This window comes from Colias croceus, chromosome 22 (genome assembly GCF_905220415.1).
Source record: "Colias croceus chromosome 22, ilColCroc2.1".
Lineage (NCBI taxonomy): Eukaryota > Metazoa > Arthropoda > Insecta > Lepidoptera > Pieridae > Colias > Colias croceus.
The window spans coordinates 7,317,845-7,345,217 of NC_059558.1; the positions used below are offsets into that span (position 1 = coordinate 7,317,845).

Here is a 27,373-nt window from a genome sequence, read left to right on the forward strand (position 1 = left end):
ATATCTACTTACCACTAGTACTTAACTCAATGAAGTTGATGCTTATCCTGAAGCCTTCATACTCTATGGTATCATCAGAGTGGAACTTCAGCCAGGCGTTTGGCCCAGTGGTCCGTATTTGCCGTGGGAACGCCTCGCCACATACCTTGTCTATCAGTTTGGCGTAGCCTTTAAGGCCGTCACGAATCTGCAATTATATGGAGATGATATAAAAGGATGTATTTTGATTATTGTTAATAATTAAATTATGTTATCGAGAGTGCATAGTTATAGAAGGTGTTTGTTTTACAGGATTCTTAAAACAGAATCAATCAATACAAATGGATCAAGTGGATGGATTTCGTTGGTTAATATTAACGATACAAAATAGCGCTTATTAAATGTTTATTAAAGATTGTTTATACATTTAATTTTGTCCAGTTGTCATAAGTATAAAACTCTATCTAAAAATACGGTCTTTTAAACTTACAAAATCTATACATACTTAAAACATTAGTAAGTATGTATTTATACTCACTTCTAAAAAATCATAGCTACACTCAGGGTGGTATTCGATGTGAAACATATCCACAAATGTTAATTCCACCACTTTACCCTCGTCGGCTGTAACAAACAACGGGTTTTAAAATAAACGAATCGGTTTAAAACAAAATATATCATAAAAAAAATGATTATACATACTATAACAGAAATCTCGTTATTTGTAGTTTACCTAACATTTAGCTGTGTAACAATAATTTTAATTTTTTAGGATGAACATCGTGTGAAAATTTTAGGCACCGAAGTCTTGACTAATTTTTTCGAACAAAATAATAAGTTCGTATCATTACATTATTATTTAACAACAGATGCACAACATACATATTTACATAATACATGTTACACTAATAGCGCTTATGTAAATTGCTTCACGGTTTACATTGTAAACAATTATATAATTACGTCGTTAAATGTATACGAAATAGTGTTCGCATACCCGTGTTAATATTGACTCTATTCAGTAATAATAGGGTTGCCAATTTTGGAAAATTAATATTATTTTATATTGATTTAACAGCTTTAATGACCAATAGTTGTTTTTCTATGTATATTTAATTTCGTACACTATCTGCCTGCATACTATACCCTATACAACATAATTACAAATTCGGATTTCAATTTATCTTTTTCGCGAAATATCATACACTAGCTTCCGCCCACGACTTTGTACGTGCATCCCCGTTTTTCCCCGTTCCCGCATGAATTTCGAGAAATCCTTTCCTAGGGGACGCCTACGTTATGACATCTACCTGCATGCCAAATTTCAGCCCGATACGTCCAGTGGTTTTGGCTGTGCGTTGATAGATCACTATATCAGTCACCTTTGAGTTTTATATATATATATATATATATATATATATATATATATATAGATATCTCCATGGGCACTATGTTGATCAAACGTGCCATATAGTTAGTAATTATTTGATCTTTTTTTTTTTTTTTTTTTTTTTTTTATTGTACAATAGGGGAGCGCTTGGCCACAATCTCGCCTGATGGTAAGCTGAGATGTGGCCTAAGATGGAGCGCGCTTTCCTAAAATGTACCTGTTCACTCTCCTCTTGAAGACCTCCAAATTGTACTCGTCGGGGAACACAGATTCAGGAAGCATGTTCCAGTCCCTAGCGGTTCGAATAAAGAATGACGATCCGAACCGCTTTGTCCGGGTACATGGAACGTCAACCATGTGGCGATGCCTGGAGTCTGTGCGCCTCGACGAACGATGGAAAAATGGGGATGGCGGAATTAGGTCGTGCAATTCCGCAGCGCACTCTCCAAAGTGTATCCGGTAAAAAACCGATAAACTTGCCACTCTGCGGCGGTGGGCGAGGCTCTGGAGTTTTTTGCCTACTAGCTCATCGTCGTTTATTAGCCTCTTGGCACGCCTCTCTATCGCCTCAAGTGTCTCCAGCTGGTATTTGGCAGATCCATCCCAGAGGTGAGAGCAGTATTCCATGCACGAACGGACCTGTGCTTGATAGAGGTTGAGCAACTGTCCCGGGCTGAAATACTGCCTCACCTTTGCCAGTATACCAAGCTTTTTTGAGGCTACTTGGGCTTTTGATTCGATGTATGAACCAAAGTTGAGAGTAGGCGTTAAGGTGATACCAAGAAGCTCAAGGTGGTCAGTTATCGGTACGGATACACTTTGGAAGGACGGAGTTAGGTTGAATGGACTCCGTTTAGCGGTGAATAGACACGCCTGGGTCTTGGTCGCATTGAACTTGACCAGATTGGCCTCGCCCCATTCGGAGACTGCCTGTAAGGACAAGTTCATGCGTTCGACCATCGCCTCCCGTAGAGACTGGATTTGTGCCGTACTGGCTCGCGCGCTGGATGCGTATCTCTCCACAACGGTGCTATCGTCTGCGTACCCATAGATACCGGGTTTCAGCAGATCGTTAATGTGTAGCAGGAATAGTGTTGCGGAGAGAACTGATCCTTGAGGGACCCCGGCATTAATAGCCAATTGGTCGGACGAGCAACCGTCGACGACTACTTGAATCGACCGGTCTCTCAAGAAATCTGAGATCCATGCGCAAAAACCAGTAGGCAGACCGTATGATGGAAGCTTGCCAATAAGACTATCATGCCAGACCCTATCGAAGGCCTTCGAGATATCGAGGGAGACTGCGAGTGCCTCACCATGATTCTCGATGGCCTCACTCCAGATATAGGTGGCACACGCTAGAAGATCCCCAGTGGACCGATTTCGGCGAAATCCGTATTGGCGGTCACTGAGTAGATCGTTCGCTTCTAGGTGCGCCATTAGCCTGCTGTTCAGTACACGCTCCATAGTCTTGCAGAGTATGGACGTGACTGAAATTGGCCTATAATTGGAGGGGTCGGCACGACTGCCTTTTTTGGGCACAGGCTGCACGTTGGCAAGTTTCCATGATTTCGGTACTTTTCCAGTCATCATCGAAAGGCGAAAGAGGCGTGTCAAGACAGGAGCGAGCTCAGGCGCACAGGTTTTAAGCACTATGGCTGGTATCCCATCAGGGCCACTAGCTTTGTTCACGTCAAGATTTCGCAGCGTTTTCAGAACCTCAGTCTGACGGATGCGAATGCGTTTTCACTTGTTGATCCGGTTGGTATTTGTGGATCCATTGCCACACCACCGTCCGTATGTGGATCCGAACGGAGCCACAAGTGTCACCATCAGTAATAATAATAATTACGTGCTTTTTATACAAATCCACCTTTTTTGCGTTTTAGCTCTTGTTGATCCGATTCAAATGAGCCAATCACAGCCCACCGAGCTCAGCCATTGGTCGCTTGCGGCCTTAGCCATTTGAAGGTTTAAAGACATTTATTCTCGTTATAGAAACGTATGTTAAGTTAATAAAGTATAATTGTTTTAAATTTAATTATTTTAGTGTCGTCGTAGATTTTATTTGTAGAAGTTAGAAAAGGATAGTTAAAGATAGTTTTAATGATTTTATTTTGTAAAATTTGGAGTGGCGCTAATTTATTTTTGTTAGCACTTCGTACTTCTATTAAATACATTAGGTGCGGCTTTACTAACGTGTTGTAGATGGTGTGGCGTAATTTATGAGGAATGCAAGAAGTAATATTACGCAGAGATCTAAGAAGTGCTGATAATTTATTTTTTAGGTGGTCGATGTGATAATTCCATTTCAGAGAGCTGCCGATTCGCAAATCTAACCTCTTGCATTCCTCATAAATTACGCCACACTATTTCTCGTGGGTTTTATGTTCTAATACAACACCGTTAATTTTAAGTGGAGCGTGTGGTGGAATAATTTTGTTATGAGCTTTGAATTTAGATATATTTATTTTTAGTAGATTGCATTGAAACCATTTATTTAATTCATTTTGTGCTTGCGCTATCATGTCATGTATAGAGGGTCCAAAATAAAACAGACAGGTGTCATCCGCATAAAGTGTTAGGTGACCATCTAGCTTTAAATCTTGTAAATTATTAATATAAATTAAAAAAAGCAATGGGCCTAGAATCGAACCTTGTGGTGTGCCACATGGAATTGGAAAGGGAATGCTATCGTGGTTATCTATTTTAACTATTTGTGATCGATTTTTTAAATATGATTTCAGCATATCTAGTGCTTTACCATTAATGTTAATGGATGTTAATTTCTTTATTAAAAGTTCGTGAGAAACGGTATCGAAAGCCTTTTGTAGGTCAATAAACACTCCCAAAACTATATTGTTTGCGTCAATGTTCTGTTTTATTTTAATAGTTAGGTCCATAGTCGCTGACAGAGTGTTACTTTTTGGCTTAAATCCGTATTGACGCACTGAAATAAAATTAAATGAGTCTAAATATTTTTGTAATCTCGTGTGTAAAATCTTTTCCAATATTTTCACAATACTGGCAAAACCGAATACTCACTGTTATGGATAGGAGTTACCTTCGCTATTTTTAACGAGTCCGGAAAACGTCTTTGACTTATGGCTTGGTTAAAACAGTCGCTTAAGGTATGATTTAATTTTTCTTTGATGCATTTAATTGCTTTTGTAGTAATACCATCAAGACCTGTACTACAGTTTGAATTAAGGTTATTTATAATTATATATTTTTACTGGCTTCGGTAGGTCTGAACTTATTACTGAGGTAATTTTTAAAATTTCGTAGTTATCTTTAGATTTCCTCTCCTCTGAGTTATAAGAGTTCGATTCTGGGAAACCAGTAAAAATTACATTTTTTTCGCGGCTCTTTCTGTCGCGTAGTTCCTTGATTAAGTTTTAATTTATATGAAGTTGATTTTTAGACGTAAAACCCGATGGATTGGCTGACTGATTTATTGATTGAAGATTTAATTCCAGTGATTTTATTTTACTCTCGCCCTGGTTTATCTGGGATTCTAATTGAGAAATAGTACTCTTCAATATGTTTTGTTCAGTAATTATCATACATGCTTATGCCTTAATTTAATTGATTTGATTCGTATTTTGGCGAATTAAATTCAAAGATTGTTCGTTCGACGATTTAATTTCGGTAATTTGTATTTTTACCTCAGAAATGTTTTCATGAATTTTGTTTACTATTTGTTTATTTGAGCATACATATTTTTCAAGTAATAAATACGGCTCAACTCCGACCGAATATCCTTCATATCATCACTAAATCTGCAATCTTGTTCTAGCGGTTGTTTCCGTTTTTTGTAAGTAATTTGAGTATCAGTTGGCGTAGAACTCGTAGAAAACGAACTTAGCTTCGATAGATCGGGATGCAATCCACCGGCAGTACCCACTGCATGTTGGCGATCTGCGTACACTCATATTTACTCCGCAATGAATAATTTGTGCAGGAATATGAGTCGTCATTTTTTTGACCTAAATCTAACATTTTATAGTCGAGCCAATTTAATAGGCAACATTTGACGTCTATCAATTTTATCTTCGAAGAGAGGTAACCTGCTTAAAAACATCGATTAAAATGTATTAATCGATACGGATTTGAAACATTTGTCAATCGAATTTATTAATTTATGATGATTTTTATTCACAAGTAATCAATGCATTCGATTCTAGATGTCAGATTTCGATTTTTAGAGTAACGCCTCTAGCATTTAAAAAGAAAAAAGGTTTATTGACACACAATTGTAGCGACGTCAGTTTTTCAATTCAGAAATTGTTTATTATGTTTAGGATGGTTTATCAGTAAAATGAAATCTTAAAATTACTTGTATCGGTCATTATTATTATAAATATGTAATCGTTATTGAAAAAAGTTAAGCAAATGTGCAGTTCTAACCAAACGAAATATCATGTTATTCTATGTCGTCGTTACTAGGTTACGTTGTTGAATTTTGTTGAACTGTCAAATGTTGCCTATTGAAATGGCTCTACTATAATTATTTTATCAGATTGATGTCAGAATCAGGGCAAAGGCGAACGCTACACGTCAACAAATATTATGATAATTATCTTGATATTTACTGATGTATCTTGGGAGAGATCACAGCACACCCTACACCATCAATACTGACGGCAAGATAAATATAGCGATCTAGGTCCTGGGATCAGATCACAAGGATTTCCAGAAATCCAGCGATTTATTTTGATCCGTCAATACACTACCCTACACGTCAATAAATATCGTGATCCGATAGTAAATATTGACGGATCACGTGTAGCATTCGCGAAAGAATTGCCCTGATTCAAGTGGTAGGTTGTTATTTGTAGGTTGCATACTACTTGAGAATTATCACCGTCACTGTTTGACGAAAGGTTCGTCCAAATATCTATCTTTTTAGGGTTCCGTATTTTTAGTTTTACAACGTTTTCTATGAGTTTCAATTGAATGACGGTCGACTTCTTCAACTTCCATAAAACTCTGGAGATTTTTTGTTAGCCCTAATTTCATATCCCCATGTCAATGTCATGCAAGTGCATATAAATGGAACAGATCAGCATACGACTTATGATTTGGTATATAAAACGGAGTCAAGAAGTGTTTGAGAATTTCAAAATTTGAACCGTTACTGAGACGAGTTCGTCTAGTCTAGGCGGATTTAGCAATGTATGGAACATTACCTAACTATAATATTATGTTTGTGTACGGAGCCAACAAATACTGTAGTGTTTACGAAACATTAATCTACGTTACTTAATATACAGTTTCGTTTTGTCGGATCAAATAAAGCTGTAATTTTGATAATATAAATGATAATGATCAACATACGACTTTGGATTTGGTATATAAAACGGAGCCAACAAGTGTTTATGGGTTTCTGAATTTCGGCCGTTACGGAGTCGATTCAGTTCAAGATCTTAGCAATAAAATTGTTGAGTATATCAATTTCTCCATGAATATGTTTGGCAACGTCGCCCAAAAATTTGCGCCGTTGCCACTCCGGGCAAGATCTGCCCGGAGTGGCGTACCAAATCCAAAGTCGTATGTTGATCAGATCCATATATATTATCAAAATTAAAGCTTTATTTGATCCGACAAAACGAAACTGTATATTAAGTAACGTAGATTAATTTTTCGTAATCACTACAGTATTTGTTGGCTCCGTACACAAACATATTATAGTTAGGTATAATGTTCCATACATTGCTAAATCCGCCTAGACTAGACGAACTCGACTCAGTAACGGTTCAAATTTTGAAATGCTCAAACACTTCTTGACTCCGTTTTATATACCAAATCATAAGTCGTATGTTGATCTGTTCCATTTATATGCACTTGCATGATATTGACATGGGGATATGAAATTAGGGCTAGCAAAAAATCTCCTGAGTTTTATGCAAGTTGAAGAAGTTGACCGTAATTCAATTGAAACTTATAGAAAATGTTGTGAAACTAAAAATACGGAACCCTAAAAAGATAGATATTTACGAACCTTTCGTCATATAGTGACGGTGATAATTCTCAAGTAGTATGCATCCTACAAATAACAACCTACCTCTTGAATCATCAGTAAATATCAAGATAATTATCATAATATTTATTGACATGTAGCGTTCGCCTTTGCCCTGATTCTGATATCAATCTGATAAAATAATTAAAATGTTAGATTTAGGTCAAACAAATGACGACTCATATTCCTGCACAAATTATCCATTGCGGAGTAAATATATGAGTGTACGCAGATCGCCAACACATTTAACCAGCAGTGGTGCAGTGGGTACTACCGGTGGATCGCATCCCGATCTATCGAAGCTAAGTTCGTTTTCTACGAGTTCTACGCCAACTGATACTCAAATTACTTACAGAAAACGGAAACAACCGCTAGAACAAGATTGCAGATTTAGTGATGATATGAAGGATATTCGGTCGGAGTTGAGCCGTATTAGTACATTACTTGAAAAATATGTATGCTCAAATGAACAAATAGTAAACAAAATTCATGAAAACATTTCTGAGGTAAAAACACAAATTACCGAAATTAACCCTTAATTACTCGCGTCCATATAGTTACACTTACGCTCGCGTGGGGTATATTTAACCCCAATTTTAAAGGTACAATAAAACATATTTTTAATGACATACTTTTATTTTTATTATAAAAATTAGAAAGAGACAACATTGTTCTAAATTATTAACTATCTTTAATCAATATAAATGTAATAAACTTTTAAAGATGAAACTTTAAATTTAGGAAGTTTTTAATCAATACATTTATCACATATCATAGTGGAATGGTCGTGACAAACTTGCTGGTGACATTTGGCACACATAAATCTTATTTTTTTTATCCTTTGACCGTGGATAGATATGGCACCTTTTATAAGTTGTCGATGGACCACCTCTGGAAGTGGGGCTAGGATCCTGAACTTGAGCATTTTTTTGCCGTTTTTGTATGGCCCTAGGCAGTGTGGTAAATATAACCATAGGCCATATTTTGTACGTATTTTGCCGACGTTATAGCTAACACACATTTGGTTGAGTTGTGGTCACTCTGGATCACGTCCTCGTCTATCTCATCTTCATCGGGACTATCTATGATGCTTTCTACGTCGTCTTCCAAACGCTTAACAATCTGGTAGTCAGAAAGACGCTTAATTGCCATTTTAGGCATTCTAACCTAAAACAAATAAACAAAAAACAAAGATAAGTAAAAAACGAACTATTTAGTATATGTACTGCACATTATAAAATAAAAATACACATACTCACTCGTCCAAAAAAAGTTGCACGAATACTCGCGTGGGGCAATATATACCCCAGACGCGATCTCCTGACACAATCACACGACATGGAGCGGCGCTCGCGACTGATTCGCGGCGGGGAAGGTATTTAGGCAGCTACTAAGAACGGCACGCAGGTAGCTTTAAAAATGGCGGAGATACGACGCTTCAAATAGGCCGTGGGGTCAGATATACCCCACGCGAGTAATTAAGGGTTAAATCGTCCAACGAACAATCTTTGAATTTAATTCGCCAAAATACGAATCAAATCAATGAAATTAAGTCATGAGCATGTATGATAATTACTGAACAAAACATATTATTGAAGAGTACTATTTCTCAATTAGAATCCCAGATAAACCAGGGTGAGAGTAAAATAAAATTACTGAAATTAAATCTTCAATCAATAAATCAGTCAGTCATGAGCCAACTCATCGGGTTTTGCGTCTAAAAATCAACTTCATATAAATAAAAACTTAATCAAGGAACTACGGGACAGAAAGAGCCGCGAAAAAAATGTAATTTTTGCTGGTTTCCCAGAATTTACATTTTATAACTCAGAGGAGAGGAAATCTAAAGACAACTACGAAATTTTAAAAATTACCTCACTAATAAGTTCAGACCTACCGAAGCCAGTAAAAATATATAATTATAAATAAGCTTAAAAACTTACTTCAAACTGTAGTACAGGTCTTGATGGTATTACTACAAAAGCAATTAAATGCATCAAAGAAAAATTAAATCATACCTTAAGCGACTGTTTTAACCAAGCCATAATTCAAAGACGTTTTCCGGACTCGTTAAAAATAGCGAAGGTAACTCCTATCTATAAGAGTGGCTCAAAATTTGAACCTGGTGACTATAGGCCAATTTCGGTTTTGCCAGTATTGTCAAAAATATTGGAGAAGATTTTACACACGAGATTAGAAAAATATTTAGACTCATTTAATTTTATTTCAGTGCGTCAATACTGATTTCAGCCAAAAAGTAACACTCTGTCAGCGACTATGGACCTAACTATTTAAATGAAACAGAACATTGACACAAAAAATATAGTTTTGGGAGTGTTTATTGACCTACAAAAGGCCTTCGATACCGTTTCTCACGAACTTTTAATAAAGAAATTAACATCCATTAACATTAATGGTAAAGCACTAGATATGCTGAAATCATATTTAAAAAATCGATAAATATTTCACAAATAGTTAAAATAGATAACCACGATAGCATTCCCTTACCAATTACATGTGGCATACATGGTTCGATTCTAGGCCCATTGCTTTTTTTAATTTATATTAATAATTTACAAGATTTAAAGCTAAATGGTCACCTAACACTTTATGTGGATGACACTTGTCTGTTTTATTTTGTTCCCTCTATACATGACATGATAGCGCAAGCACAAAATGAATTAAATAAATGGTTTCAATGCAATCTCCTAAAAATAAATATATCTAAATTCAAAGCTCATAACAAAATTTTTCCGCCATACGCTCCATTTAAAATTAACGGTGTTGTATTAAAACATAAAACCCACGAGAAATAACCTAGATTTGCGAATCGACAGCTCTCTGAAATGGAATTATCACATCGACCATCTAAAAAATAAATTACTTATCAGCACTTCTTAGATCTCTGCGTAATATTACTTCTTGCATACCCCATAAATTACGCCACACCATCTACAACACGTTAGCAAAGCCGCACCTAATGTATTTAATAGAAGTCTGGGGGAGTGCTTACAAAAATAAATTAGCGCCACTCCAAATTTTACAAAATAAAATCATTAAATCATCTTAAACTATCCTTTTTTAACTTCTACAAATAAAATCTACGACGACACTAAAATAATGAATTTAAAACAATTATACTTTTATAATACGTGTATGTTCATCCGCAAAGCGCTACATAAAAACATAAATACAAATACTATAATCTCAACATCAAATCGCCACTATCCTAATAAACGAGCTAGCTATCTTGCCCTCCCGAAGAGCCGAACAAATTATGTAAGGCGAACGGCAACATAGGTTTCTAATTTCTATAACGGGAATAAATGTCTTTAAACCTTCAAATGGCTAAGGCCGCAAGCGACCAATGGCTGAGCTCGGTGGGCTCTGATTGGCTCATTTGAATCGGAACAACAAGAGCTTAAACGCAAAAAAGGTGGATTTGTATAAAAAGCACGTAATTATTATTATTACTGATGGTTACACTTGTGGCTCCGTTCGGATCCACATACGGACGGTGGTGTGGCAATGGATCCACAAATACCAACCGGATCAACAAGTGAAAACGGATCAAATAATTACTAACTATATGGCACGTTTGATCAACATAGTGCCCATGGAGATATCTATATATATATATATATCTATACATATAATAAAATCGTAGGAAAGTCAAAACTGTACATTGAATATTTTTTTTAAAGAATACCTGGGCCGTGATCTATAATCGATATAGAAGCCAAAAACATAGTTTTTAGAATTTTTGTCTGTTTGTCTGTTTGTCTGTTTGTCTGTTTGTCTGTATGTTTGTCTGAGCTAATCTCGAAAAGTACTGCATAGATTGACTTCAAATTTTGCATGAATATTACTAACAGGTCGGGTGAGGCTATAGGCTACATATTATCAAGCTATCACCTACGGGGGAGGAGCTGTGAACCTTTATTTTTCTTACGTATTCCGTGTATTACGACAGCGTACAATCTAAAGACTCATGTTTAAATGTTGGTTTCGAGTAAGCCATGCTATTATCTAGCTTTACAAAATAAAAACTATGTCATTTACGTAATTTGGGCAGAGAAACAGTTTAATGAATTTAGTAGTATAAAGACAAATTAGAAACAGCGCCATCTATTAAATGTTATAAAAATCAAATCAATTTACACGTTAACTATTGGAAATTAATAATCAAATGACGCATATATAAATGTTGTTTGACAATATCTATATTGACACTATAAAAATTATGCCATTTAAGTAACTTGGGAAGAGAAACATAGCTTAAAGAATGTAAGTTGTATAATGTTAATTTTGTAACAGCGCCATCTATGAGATTTCGTAAAAATCAAATCAATTTACATGTTAACACTACTGAACACAATGTTAAAAATTAATAATTTAAATATAATTATGTTATTTATTTATTTAACTCTTTAACCCATATCTTCCGTTCCCTATAAGATATATTTCGTGTAAATAATAAACTACATTTTTTTAAAGTGAGGGTAGATGTTTATTATTTTAAGTAAAAATAGACACCATTATCTACAGTTAATCTAATGATTGTGTTCCAAAGAGTATACTAATATATTGTTGTGTTCATTAGTTACAATTTTAAAAATCTTCGTGTTTTATAAATTTACTAGCTTACCGCCCGCGGCTTCGTCCGCTTTGTCTAAAACCTAATAAATTATGTACTAAAACCTTCCTCTTGAATCAGTCTATCTATTAAAAAAACCGCATCAAAATCTGTTGCGAAGTTTTAAAGATTTAAGCATACAAAGGGACACAGAAAGCGACTTTTTTCATACTATGTAGTGATAGGTATTTATAAAGCAATTGAATGCCATAAAACCAAAAATATCAAATGCAATCTTCGTGTTTTGTGAATTTTCACCATCATGCGTTCCCACAAAAGGTAAGTTGTTACTTACAGGTATTTATTGAAATGAAATGAAATGAAATGAATGATTCTTTTATTATTTTGAGGTGCATTGGGAACAGAAGTTTTTGATAAAATTTTATTTGTAAGTAGCTTTTTTTATAGATTTACAGTTAACTTTTGATTTTTTTATTTACAGATTCAATGCTAATAAAATTATATCGCCTTTGGAAGACGATTTCTGCTGATATTTTTACTACACCACTTGAAAATTGATGATTTGATGATAAAGACAGTAGCAGCGAGGATTAAGTGGAAATTAGTAATCATCCGCTTCGTCAATTTTTGACTGAAGTTAATGTCCAACGTCCAATGGTTCAATCATTGGAAGTATCTCGGGAAATTTTAGAGGATATTTTTCAGGAAGGAGAGGAGGGGCAGCCAACCACATATCAAACTACTACGTTTTAGTACCGAAAAAATTTTTATTGCCAAATGAAACGTAAATTTTGCACTCACAACTTTACAAGTAATGTTTTTATTTTGACTTTGCGGTTATCTGATTATAATATTTATCGTTATGGCTATCGACGTACCGACCGTACTGGGATCAGAGTAGGTACATGATATACAGTTCATCATCCAGGATTGCTTAGAGCATTTTCACACTGAAAAAGATGTTTTCTTTGAATCGTAGTTGCTTCATTTATTTATTTTTAATCATTTTACATAATATGTTTTATATTTTATAAATATATCATTTTCATTATTTAATTAGATAAAATAAATTATGTAACGGTTTTATAAGAAAACACATTATATTTGTTAGGCGACGGTGATTTCTTCCAGGCAAAAGATATTCATCAGCTCAATAAAATTGAACAGTATGTTGTTAGTTATTCTTTAGATTCACAATTGTAATGAGCATTTCCGCATGCAAGTTGTATCGTAGTTTAGATATATCATAGTTTTTACATATGAAAGTTCCAACAAAACCCTCAAATTTTTTAGTAGAGTTGAGCAAGATAATTTGAAAAATGTGCCGTGTTAAGTTTTATAGAAAAGGTTAGTTCGTTGGTAATTATTATTTCTTCTTCATTTACATGTTGTTAGTAAAAATAAACTTTAACTAACAGTCAAAGTAGTCAAAGTATATTTTAAATAATACTACTTAATATCTATTATACTTATGTTCAGTATTTATCTGTATTATTATTGCTTGACAATTAATATATTTTCATGTCGTATACCAAATTATAAACATAAGTTTAATATGTAATTAGCTGGATTTATTTTTACACACTCACAGACTTATGTTTTATGTTAAATGTTAAAAGAGTGTTAATATGTAGTGTAAATCATAATACATTTTTTCACAATTAAAAATAATCCTTTTTTCTGATGGTGTTGCCATTGAATTAAACCGCGCTGTCGTTTCGTTCACAAAAAGTGATGTTATGAGGAGCATATTCGGTCCTCATATCATAAAAAATCTGTACGAAAACAATAAACACGTGTGAGGCCCTCACGGCAGATCGGGGCGGTCTGACGCGAAGTGGGGACAGCGTTGTCACTGTATCGCTCTAGCCACGCTGGTCAACAGACTTATTCGTTAGTTCAGTTTTGTATTAAGACCGCTGTGACATCCAACCCGTGAGACAACCAAACTCGGTCTCCCCTACTATCCCGTGAGACCGAACCTTCACTGAGAGGGTATGACGTCACACAGCTGATCGCAAACGGCATATTGTGCTATCCCGTGAGACCGAAACCCTCACTGAGAGGGAATTTTGTCTCACTACTGATCACGACATTTTATCTCGAGAATCTGAAACTTTACTCAATATGAAGACCGTTTGACAAATGATAGGGTGCATCATAATAAGATGAACATAAGCATAAGCAATGACTAGAGTAGGGACGCGAATATTACAATTATATAAGACAAGAACGATTAATAAGTTTGTTTAATGAAAGATTAAGAATTGAAACTATTCGGTCTCTGGAAACGTACGAATAGCGAGAGGCCCGTCTTACTGCAGACAGATTTCGTCATAGTCTTAATGTCTTGAGGTAAACAATCTACGAATTCGGTGGTGTGGTCTGACAAATATAAAAGTGGGTTTGCTTATAACCTCACAATTGATTACAGATCATTTTCTGTATAGGCGATATTAACGTAGTATGTTCATTTTGTAATGCTTTAAAGTGTAGTAAGGCGAGTCGGCTTTCGTTTGAAGATACACCGGAACCTTTCACAAAATCACTACTTTTAGAGGAACATACTGTGCAATTAGCGTTTAGCTACTATTATGTATTCTGTGGTGCAATGTAAACTGTTATTAGACAATATTCGCTCTTATAGTAGTGCGTTTCAAATGATCCTTTGGTGCTCAATAATTATCAGAAGATCCGTTCATGCTTACTTTTAAGATACAAGGTCAAGTTTACCATTTGATAGGATCCCTTTTGCCTGAAGGCCAAGCTAAGTTTGTTTAAATATATTTTGTATTCGACTACAACGAATAGTGGAATACAAGAAATCAATATTTCTCAAATTTAAAACTGAACTCATTTCACAATTTTAGAACAGGTTAATTCGTATGTATGCAGTTTTAAATCGACATTAGAAGCTTTTCCTCAAGATGGTGATATCGGCACTCAGGAACACCCTGGACGTGTTATAACGCCCAGGCCACAGTATTACAATTTTTCCTACAGTAGGGCGACGAATGTATTTTCGCATAGCAACGGAGGGGAACTCGCGGGGGGTCAAGTGACGCGGGCCACGTACCACAAACATGCTTAGTTTGTGGTATCGAGCGCGAAAGATAGTCATCGTGTTTTTAGTAAAGTTACTATGTAAACTAACGTAATTTAATACTTAGGTACATATTCTATAATGGTGTGCTCAAACTGTTAATCTACATTTAATTTAGATTATTATTTGATACTAAGTAATGTAGAATTTAAACCACATTCATGTTTTCTTCAGATTTTAAGATTTTCTTATCAGAGTGTTCAATTTTAATGTAGTTAAATTTTATAAGAGACAATAATTAAGAAAATTTTAAAATAAAGTGTCACGTATTTTTTTTAAACGACGAATGACGAAAAACGACCTAATCGCGGACGAAGTCGCGGGCAACAGCTAGTATATAATATATATATAGATTTCCAATCTGCAGCCGTTTTGAAACGGCTCCTCTGCTTAGTGACAGGATAACAAAAATCCATACAAAAATTCTCACAAAATTTTGTGTTTTATTAAGTATAGTATGTTAGAAGTATTGTTATTAATATAGTAATATCCACAAGTAATATCATAATATTATTATGTGCACTACGTAATAACTATCATCCAAGTGTAGATATGAACCGCCATATTCCTATCAAACTTCGTCGATTCCCATTAATGAATTCATCTAGAATATGCGAGAATTTCCGCGAATAATAGTTTAATCATTTATTTGAATAGTTTCAGTTTTTATCTTCTTAATATATATAAATCTCGTGTCACAATGTTTGTCCTCAATGGACTCCTAAACCACTTAACCGATTATAATAAAATTCGCACACTATGTGCAGTTCGATCTAACTTGAGAGATAGGATAGTTTAAACATGTAGGTACCACGGGCGAAGCCGGGGCGGATCACTAGTTGCTTTATAGTTTATACTTCAACTTTACTATATACTTCACTACATAGTATAAAACAAAGTCGCTTTCTCTGTCACTTATGTCCCTTTGTATGCTTAAATCTTTAAAACTACGCATCGGTTTTTATGAGGTTTTTTTAATAGATAGAGTGATTCAAGAGGAAGGTTTTGGTATATAATTTATAAGGTTTAAGACAAACCGGGCGAAGTCGCGGATGGTAAGCTGGTTAGAGATAAAAGAACATTCACTATTTTTCACTATTAATTGCAGTGTATAATACTAGAAGAGCGGAAAAATACTTTTAAGATATGTAGAGCAACGAATACCGTTAATTTTAACGTTACTAAATTAATCAACACTGTGAAAAATAGATTACAATATTCGCAAATTCAACCCTTTGCATGTTTAATAAAGTTTAATCCTGATCAATCTGTTCTTTGTTTCCCCAACACATTAAACCCAAATAATTAATAAATACTTATCGGATTTCTATTACGCAAAAAGAAATTATAAATAAGAACTTCCATTGTAACATTAAAAACAAAAGTAACAGCCCTAATTGTTACACAGAGTAACTTTAAACAGAGCCAATCGATTTCCACAAGTTTAATTCCGCCGAGACGCAGTCGAAAATGATGTATCGGTTTTGGATGTTTCATAAATAATACAATAATGATAGATGCACGAAACTTCCTGAGACGTTTCCTTAGTCCTTTTCAAGTTGTGCTGTGATTTATTGCGAAGAATATCAATAATGTCGCGATTTTGTTCGCTTTATTATTTTATGATGGTAAATTTATTGGCGCCAAACATTAGGTAATTTGTAAGATGAATTTGAATGTCTTTCATCAATGTTTAACTTTATTTTTTGTGACTTTTTGAAGGATAGAAGAAAAAATCAGGACTTTTCACAGATTATAAAATCTGACAGCTTTACACATTGATCGCATGTAAGTACATAAGTACTATTCTTAGAAATTGGAAAATATAGGTCTGTCCGTTTATTATATGTTTTACTTTTAAACTACAAGACGACTCTGAATATTTTTATAGACCTTATAACGATGTCTATAATTTTTTATACACATCGGTCTGCACTTTACAGAAGGCTATACTTCTTTTTATATCAAAAACAAAACTTGAAGTGTTCTTGGAAAGCTCGTTCAAAATAATAGCGTTATTATCTATACTAATATGATAAAGCTGAAGAGTTTGTTTGATTGATTGTTTGTTTGTTTGAACGCGCTAATCTCGGGAACTGCTGGTCCGATTTGAAAAATTCTTTCAGTGTTAGATAGCCCATTTATCGAGGAAGGCTATAGGCTAATTATATCATCAGTCATCACGCATTAGATTGACTCGCTCCTGTTGGTATTAACCAACAGGAGCGGAGCAATGTGGGAGAAACCGCGGGGAACAGCTAGTTAATAATGTATCGATTATTAGAGTGGGGATTAACGAAATTATTCGTTTAATCTGTGGTATTATCTGTACCATTAAAATTTGTTTGTTTGCAATATTGTACCATACGTCAAAATTATCCTAATTGCCTCTATGATTATAATATTATATTCCTAATAGTGTAGTAGTAAACATATTCTTAATAGTGGTAGGTTAGTAACCAAATTATTCTTGACTAGAATTTATTTATATTTAAGTTTATTTCATCTTCTTCTTTGATTGAATCTTGAAAAAACGATTCGATATTTTATTTGCTACGTTTATTTGTTTTAAAACGAAAAAGTGATTTACAAATTAATATTTAGACTCTCTCCCGTGCAAAGCCATAGCAAGTGGCTAGTATAAACAAAAGTTCCACAGACTTACAAATGTATAGACAGACAACATAAGATATAACTCCGAGATCGGTCTAATTAATTGCAAGGAATAGTTTGAAAACAAGATAGAGTTTATCTTTTTTAGCTAATACTTTTAATTAAAAACACTTTTGTCGCCTTCTTTTTAAGGACAGTCTCATTAAATGTTGGAACTGTTCCTTTTAGTTGAGAAACAATAATTAATTAGTTTTATTTATTAGAGATGAACCGATAGGTACAGTAGTGTTTTGAATATAGCGTCACGGGTTCGACTGGAAATTTAGTCAGCAATCATTTTGCAGATTTTATTTCGTTGCTAGCTGTGCTCGGCGGTTTTACCCGCAGTGCTCTGCTCCTGTTGGTCTTAGCGAGATGATATATAGCCTATAGCCTATCTAACACCGAAATAATTCCGTCCGACTAGGGCCCTTCTGGCCTCCTCCACTCAAGCGACAGCCCAAGCCGAGGTTCGAGATCCCCATCAAGGGGGGACGCCCTTGCGCATGTCGCTACCAGGGTGAACCTTCAGTTCACCCCCGCGTCCGCGTTAAAATGTAGAAGCCCTTTTGGCAAACATTGAGAGACATCTTAAAAAAAAAAAAACACCGAAATAATTTTTCAAATCGGACCAGCAGTTCTCGAGATTAGCGCGTTTAAACAAACAATTTAAATGCAAAGATTACGAAGATAATTATTTTAATATTTTTATATTTTGTATGTTATCTTAATATATATAAATCTCGTGTCACAATGTTTGTCCTCAATGGACTCCTAAATCACTTAACCGATTATAATAAAATTCGCACACCATGTGCAGTTCGATCCAACTTGAGAGATAGGATAGTTTAAACACGTAGGTACCACGGGCGAAGCCGGGGCGGACCACTAGTATTTTTATATGAACTGGCTGTTCGCTCTGGCTCAGCACAGGTAGGCTTTTTATGTCAGTTTTTCAAATTTTTATCAGCTGTCATACAAAGTTAAACGTACCATTGTTTTGCTTCGTTTCACGTTTTTTTTTTTTTTTTTTTTTTTTTTTTAATGTCAGAGCAAGCAAAGGAGCAGGTGGGCCACCTGATGTTAAGTGGTCACCACCGCCCATAAACACTTGTAACACAAGGAGTGTTACAGGTGCTTTGCCGGCCTTTAATGGACAAATACGCTCTTTTCTTGAAGGCCCCAATGTCGTAGTTGTTCGGGAACACCGCAGGTGGCAGATCGTTCCACAGTTTCACCGTACGCGGAAGGAAGTTGCGGGTGAAACGGACAGTGGTGGAGCGCCAACCATCCAGATGGTGCGGATGGAACTGGTTTTTACGGCGTGAGGTCCGGTGGTGGAACTGTGCGGCTGGTAAAAGGTGGAACAATTCCTCAGAGCACTCCCCATAGTAGATTCTGTACAGTATACAGAGAGACGCAACGTCTCTCCGCACTGACAGTGGATCGAGCCTATCGGAAAGCCTACGGTCATCGACAATTCGAGCTGCTCGACGTTGGATGCGGTCAAGAGGAAGGAGTTGATACTGTGGGGCTCCGGCCCAGAGATGAGAACAGTACTCCATATGCGGTCGCACCTGAGCCTTGTACAGCTGAAGTCGGTGGGCCGGCTTGAAGTACTGTCTCGATCTACTGAGCACACCAAGTTTTTTCGAGGCTAATTTAGCCTTCGCTTCCAAATGACTGCGGAATTGAACGTCACTCGAGATTTCAACTCCGAGGATTCCGATTTTCGGCGATATACTAAGGGGAGTACTCTTAAACCGAGGTTCTACGACAAATGGGGTCTTTTTAGCGGTGAACGCGCAAACCTGTGTCTTTAGGGGATTGAACTCGACAAGATTAAGTTCGCCCCAATCCGAGACTTCTTGGAGAGAAGACTCGACTTCAGACACAAATTTGTTTCGACTCTCATTGAGGCTTTCCTTTGAGGTGTTTGCACGGCCGGGATAAAGAGCATCCCCCGTACTGTCGTCTGCATAGCAATGAATGTTACTGATTTGTAACAAATCATTGATATGCAGAAGAAACAGTGTAGGAGATAGCACGCAGCCTTGTGGGACACCAGCGTTCACATGAAGAGGCTTAGAGCAAGAACCGTCGATTACGACCTTAATGCTCCTCTCTTCCAGGAAGCTGGCAACCCAATCGCATAACCTCGCAGGAAGTCCGAAAGATGGTAATTTCGCTAGAAGTGCCTTGTGCCAGACCCGATCGAAGGCTTTCGCTACATCCAAACTTACAGCCAATGCCTCCCCTTTACTCTCAACCGCCTCCGCCCATCTGTGAGTGAGGTACACCAAAAGATCACCAGTCGAGCGACCACTACGGAAACCGTATTGCCGGTCGCTTAACAACTGGTTCTCCTCCAGATACCTCATGAGCTGGCTGTTAATAATGGATTCCATTATTTTGGAGAGTAAAGAAGTGATGGCGATCGGTCTGTAGTTAGATGGATTTGAGCGATCGCCTTTTTTAGGGATTGGGTGGACAAGAGCAGTCTTCCACGAATTCGGAACAACGCCTTTGGCGTAAGAGAGCCGAAAAAGACGCGTTACAACCGGTGCCAACTCAGGAGCACATGTCCTAAGCACAATAGGGGAGACTCCATCCGGCCCTGTCGACTTATGGATGTCAAGGGAAAAGAGAGCGTTTCGAACGGCACGTTGTGTGAAACGTATATCCGCCATTGAATGGTTGCACCGCGGGATGGTCGGCGGTGTCTTTCCCCTGTCATCAAGCGTCGAGTTCCTAGCAAAGAGAGCGCCCAAGAGTTCGGCTTTCTCTTTAGCGGAATGGGCCAGAGAGTCTTCGTCCTTGTGCAAAGGTGGAAAGGATGAACGACAGAAGTTACCTTGGATGGCCTTGGCGAGGGACCAAAACGCCCTTGTTCCCGAAGGAAGTCGCGTTAGTCTATCGCCAAGTGCACCAATATAACTAGATTTAGCCCTAGCGATTTCTCTTTTGTAGGATCTGGAGGCAAAGTTGTACTCCTTCCTGATGAGACCAACGCTTGGATCGCGACACGCCGTTGCTGCAACCCAGGCTTGAAAAAGTTCCTGTTTCTGGCGAGACGCCATGTTACAGGAACGTCCAAACCAAGGCTTGGATTTGCCACCGACGGGCACAACAGAGTATGGCACAAATAGTTCCATACCCTGCAGTACCACGTCAGTGATAGACTCAGCACAAGCGTTGGGATCCTCCGAGGAGAAGCAAACAGGCCCCCATGGGTAGGAAGCGAAAAAACCACGCATTCCGTCCCAGTCTGCCGACTTGTAGTGCCACACACGGCGTCGAGCTGCAGGTGTCTGCTGTTTCGAACCCGTAAGTGGCACCATACTCCGTATCAGGCAATGGTCTGATGACCCCAGTGGGGCCACGACGGAGACCTGATAGTTCTTGGGATGTGTGGTCAGCAGAAGATCCAGAAGAGAGGGAGTATGGCCCTCCACATCCGGTATTCGCGTAGGCGATGAGACCAGCTGTGTTAGGCCATAGGCTAGAGCGAAATCGTGCACAGTTCGTCCCGCGTGGTCAGTTGTACGCGACCCAAGCCATTCAACGTGGTGGGCATTGAAATCGCCTAAAACCACAAGCTCCGCAGAAGGGAACTGTACAAGCAAAGTGTCGATCATCTCTTGGATGTGCTCAAATAAACGGTCGGTACCAGTATTCCCGCTGTGGGATCTGTACAGGCAAGCATAGACGCGAGGGTGGTCGCCGCAGTCAATATGCAGCCAGATAATGGACAGATCCTCACCTTCAAGGGTGCCAAGACGTCGACAACAGATATCTTCCCTAACGTATGCGCATAGCCCGGCACGCGGTGCAAAAGTATGCTCCAGCTTAAAACCAGGGTATGTGAGATAAGATACGTCGGCCGGAGTTGATATCTGAGTCTCAGTCAGGAAGAGCAAGGCCGGCTTAGCCGTCTCAAGATGGTAGTGGACGGCGTTTAAATTAGTGTGCAGCCCCCGGATGTTACAAAAGTCCACCGTGAGAGTGGAGGGGGGTGATTTTCTTCGCTTGCTCTGCGAACCCCTTGGCACATGACCGAGCGGAATTATGCCCGCCCCAGAATACGACGGGCTGCCACAGCGCAGGCGCTGCGGGAGGGATTCTCCTGCACCGTAGGTGCCGGTACCCTCCTGGGGTATTCTGCCTGATAATACCGCGTTCATATTTGGGGGTTGTTTTTGGGTCTCCGGACCCCTCACTCACCGTACGAAACACGGTAGCATACTGTTAATATGCCACCATTTCACGCCGGTTTTCTGTGAGGGTGTGGTAACTTCCCCGGTGCGAGCTTGACCCATTTTGTGCCGAAGCAGTGCTCGACTCCCACTTTTAAAAACGTCAAATGTTTGACAGGTTAGAATGAAGAGGTTTTCATAGGAATAGAAAAGTGTGCTTTTCAAATTCTCTCGTAACGCTTTTTCGCTGTTTAAAAACTTCCCATTTGCTATAACAGAAATATGAAAAAAAAGCCGCTCTGTATTCTCGAATATCTATTTGCATAGAGTTTTACACTCATTCTATGAATAACCAGTTTTGTATTGCAATATTAACTTTAATCATAATTTGATAATTCTTTTAATCCTATAAAAAGTACATACAACTATTTCTTATATTGTTTTCTACACGCCCAAGCAATAATCACCTCAATATACGAATATAATATCCAAACTAAGTTACTTATAATTATATATCGTATTATAGAGAAAACATTTCCATTATACCAAACTATTAACAATCCCATAGCGAATCTTAGTTCTACACTGCGGCCTGAAATGAAATTTACGTATATATGAATCTTGAATTCATTAGGGTTGGCACCAACCTGAAGTAGTATTAATGAAAATAAAAGTTACTTATTTTGAAGTTCTACATTCATTCGATTTTCAAAGAAGACCTACATAATATATAAATATAATGCTTATAATTCTCGTATATATAGATAGTTATTAATTAATAGTACTTTTAGGTAAACTATTTTAAAGTTAAGCGTCTTATTTCTATTCTTAACTTCGATTGATAGTACACAATGCTTTAGTTTAAAATCTTGAAATTAAATAAAAAAAAGAAATTTATTGCGCTCTACATTTATGTAAATTAAGGTACAAGTCCGAGGCGGGCCGCAGACCGCAAACTGCAACAGCAAACTGCAAGCGATACCACTTGTTTCTATGAACATCTATGAAATTGATTCTAAGCGCGGCGACACTGCTGCCTGCAGACGCAACGCGCAGCGATTCATAGATGTTCATTGTTCATAGAAACAAGTGTTGTCGCATGCAGTTTGCTGTTGCAGTTTGCGGTCTGCGGCCCGTTTCGGAATTGTACCTTTATGTTAAGTATTTCATTTTTGGCAACCCTTATACTACACATTCAAAATGAACCGCCTATTGCTTTAAGCTACCGACTTTAATCACATGCTTCAAGTCGCAGCGGCAACCTTGTTAATTATTTTAAGAAATAAGACTCAAATAAACATGCTCATAAATGCATCATGCTCATAAAGGCATAATAATATTTTTATGTAATAGGTAACGACATGTTTTTACCTAAGCTAGCTTAGTATACGATGATAATATGATGTAAAAAGGGAGTCATAATATTAGCATGTAAGGAAATAATTCGATTTTTGTTATTTTTTTTTTCAATTTTTTGGGTGAAAAGTTCTTGTAATATATAACAGATACACAGACATAATTTGTCACAGATCAGAATAGACAAACCTTACAAACAACTTACAAAGTATGATATTAAAATTTCGCTTGTTTAATCTATACAGAGTTATTGTGTCTGTTAATCGTACACGGTAATTACTCATTACTCATTAGATAGCAAAAATTTCCAAGGAAATAAATAATAGAACAAATCAGCATCCCTATAATAATATGAAAATAATTATCCTACTAATAAATATGAAACACTTACCACTTATAACAGTGACGCAGTTCAAATTACTATAATAATAGTTGTTCTTGCTGTCCCCACCGTACGGGTGCGATATATACTTCTGGTCCTTATTACTGAACATAAACGATTCACACCTAGGGTCTGGTTCATCTTCCCTTTTAACCCTCTTCCTTGGCACATAGATATCGAAACCACTATTCTTCTCTCTCTCAAACCCCTCTATATTACGCTTATGTATATTTAAATTGTGCTCTAAAACATTCTCAGTATAAATTTCATCATAATTAGAATTAATTAAAATATTATTTACATTGGTCCTATGTTGCGTCTTCATTGTAATGTTTAATCTCTTGTCAGTACTGTCATAATCAGCTGTGTTGGAAGTGCCTTGAATGCAGCAACATGCTGGAACAAAAGAAGATATGTTTACTTCAATTACCTTGTATTTTAGGGTTCCGTACTCAAAGGGTAAAACGGGATCCTGTTACTGAAACTTCGCTGTCTATCCGTCCGTCTATTGTTACCGTGATAGATAGACAAGTTTGAGGAAAATATTATTGTGATGTATGCTTCAAAATCGAATAATAAAATAAGCAACGGTAGGCACGATCATAGCTTGAATGGGAGTCCAATTTTTTAATAAATTGTTTTTAAGCTATTGCATAGCTTCTATCGCGGGCCTTGAGCGCGGGGACCGAATCGAGAAATTCCGTAACGAAAAAACCTCACGCTCCCCACTCCGACGGGCGGAGGTGTGGCTTGAAGGCATAGCATGCAATAGCTTTACCGCGGCAGTCCCCGAGTGCCACACGTCGTTTTTTAGCTTATGTGTATGGAACCCGTGTCGCGAGACCAACTCGCACTTGACCGATTTTTCTTTCACATTATTTCCTATCTCGAATTTCTGAAGAAATGCCGAGATTGATTTCATCGGGATTTAAATGTAATTGCCTTTCGAATTCCTGTAATATTGTTTCATTTAATTAGCTCATTCAGTGACTTTGATATTGCCAAATTAATAAATTCCGTTACCATGGCAACGGTCCTGTTGTTACCATGACAACTAACGTCATTGATTACTTTAATACAGGGATACGCAATGTACTTAGAAGTAGGGAAAAAATCACATGATTTAATCTTTATATAGTTTTTTGAAATTGTTAAAGACCAGTTTGAATACTTGCCAGAATGTTGACCAGTTAACTTATATTTTAATTATTAAGTGATAATTTTCCTGTACCTTTCATCATTTTATTTATTAAGCTTCATACTAAACAATGTCGTACTGGCAATTAATGGCCATTAATAGCGATTAATAATTTTATTATAGTCAAAATGTGCAAATTATTTCCCTACAAATCATTGCAAATAATCATAATAAATTGACAACCACAAGCATAATATAACCCTTTCCATGATCTCTAATGGCCAGATCCAGTCACTGCATCATTTGTTACCAAAAAAACTGACATTACTTGACATTTTCGTACAATAAAACCCTCGTGAGCAAATGAGATGATATATTATATGGCCACGGATGCGAGTGATACATGAAAGAAATTTGTTTGAAATTTGTTTTCTCGATTGTGCTGATTTAGATTGTTAGTGTTACCCGCGGATTTGCTTGGATTAACTGGATATATATTCTGGTGTATTGAAGAGTACGCGGATTTGCTTGGATTTTATCGGGATATAGTGTTCTGGGGGTTAAAATGTGTGCCTAATAACAAATCTATGTTGTTGTAATTAAATGTTACCTAATAACTTGATGAAATAAGATTTATGTCTCCAAGTAAAGGTGGTAAGCGAATGAATCTGTCTATTTGTAATTTCCAAATAAGAGCTTACACATACAGAATTAGCGGAAACCTCACATAGGTAGAGAGTTCTAGAAGTTAGACTGCTGCCAAATTTCATAGAAATGTATTTGGTACTTCGTTTTAGTGTGAAACAATTACCAACTTATTGAATTAAGTAAATAAATCGACGAAAAACGAATAAAGGAACAACAAGAGTTAATTGGCACTGATTTTTGGTGGCCCCGAGAGTTTAAAAAGTGCTACACAAGGTTATTAATCTAATGCAAGTGTTACTAAGTATATTTTATTTATACATTTTTTTATTATTTGGAAAAATACTGGGATATTTAATATTTTCAATCTCCAAAACGCCCTAATTTCAGCGTATATTTAATAGGTACATTTCAATAACAAATACCTCCTGAAAAATCATAACCCACGAACGATTAAAAAAGGGCATGACAAAACTAAAACATTTTCTCACAAATTACAAACGCGAGCACGAGTTGAGACACTGTTGAATAAATTAGTGAGGCCCCGGGCTTCGCCCCAGGGGGCGCGTTACACTTGCCTTTTCAATAGTGATGTGCTTTGATGTCACGTTTGAATTAGGCCTTTAAAACCTAAATTTGAACTTTAAAAACAGACTTTTAAACAGATTATGTTCGTTTGCCGCCATAATGTTTAGGACTAGCTTTAAACTTTTGATGTAGAGTAGTATATGTATAGTCTATATCGCTCATATGTGATTTAGCTTTTTCCTTTTTTAAACTTGACTTTGCCTTAAAAAATACCCCAATAAATTGCGCTGTAAAAGATGTCCCTATTCTCTGAATTAGGTTTTCTATGGCTGTAAATCCAAATATTTTATACTAGCTAAGATTAACATTTTCATTTTTTTTATTACGAGGCGGTATTGACAAGGATTCCACTTCCGTCTTAGTTTAAAACTACATCCAAGAAGACAATGCAAGCATAGTCCCACAATAGTTTTTAAATCCGTTATTGCGAGCAAACATCAGCTAGCTCACTATAAAAATAATATCGATAAAAATCACACATCACTAGCAGTAGTCGGCTTTTCACCTCGTCGCGAAGAAAGGTTTTGCTCGCATCAGAAATCTTGCACCACGAATACCTATTACACGTGAATTCATACAGTTTTTCCTATTTCTTGGCCAAAAGGAGTTATTTCTTGAGTTTTTTTATAGATAGGTATTAAATATAGTAGTAGTTTAGTAAATGAACATATGGTATATTTCAATGAAACGAAATTAATATTAGAATTAAATTAATATAATAACATGTAGGAATGCATGGAATAAGTAGATATCAAAAAGACGATGCAACAGAAGGAAGCAGTAGTTTTAACGAATAAAATTGCTAAGCGTTATCTTATAGCTTTTCATAAGTTTCTAATAACATCTATTTCATTAATTTACTGTGCAACTCTACTTCACACCTTTGTTAAAATGTTTATTATAATAAAAATAAACCAAAGTCTAGTAAGAGTAAATCCTTATCTTTACGTTTTTAAGATTATTCATTAATTAATACTGTAATTGGAACGAAGTTCCTTATCGCGCTTTGTGAAAGGTGGCTAGACGGAAAAAATTCTTACGAAAAGTTGTCACGACACTTTTTGCTAGAGTTGTAAGTCGTGCGGCGTGCGCGTGGTTCTCTGTCTGTCTCTCTCTAACTTAACACTTCGTTCCATACGGATATCCCTTGACATCGCTCAAGTAAGATATAATAAATAAATAATTTGAATTTGAATAATTTCAAGTTGTTTGTTGATGTATCTCATCATACAATGATATTCATCATTGCTTTCGTCACGATACAGATATACCAAACGTATCTAGATACGTGTATTCTATCGTAGTTGAGATTCGATAGAATCGAG

General features: G+C 36.6%; 1 protein-coding gene across 1 annotated transcript in view; it reads right to left on the bottom strand.

Annotated features, from left to right (window-relative positions):
• The window catches only part of LOC123702007 (neuropilin and tolloid-like protein 1), a 52,286-nt gene that overhangs the window by 21,393 nt on the left and 3,520 nt on the right, over positions 1-27,373 (bottom strand). The window contains exons 2-4 of the mRNA XM_045649643.1: positions 23,687-24,073; positions 518-603; positions 13-187 (exon numbers count right to left, since the gene is read on the bottom strand). Coding sequence (XP_045505599.1) covers positions 13-187; positions 518-603; positions 23,687-24,073 — 648 coding nt within the window. The remainder of the gene's footprint in view (positions 1-12; positions 188-517; positions 604-23,686; positions 24,074-27,373) is intronic.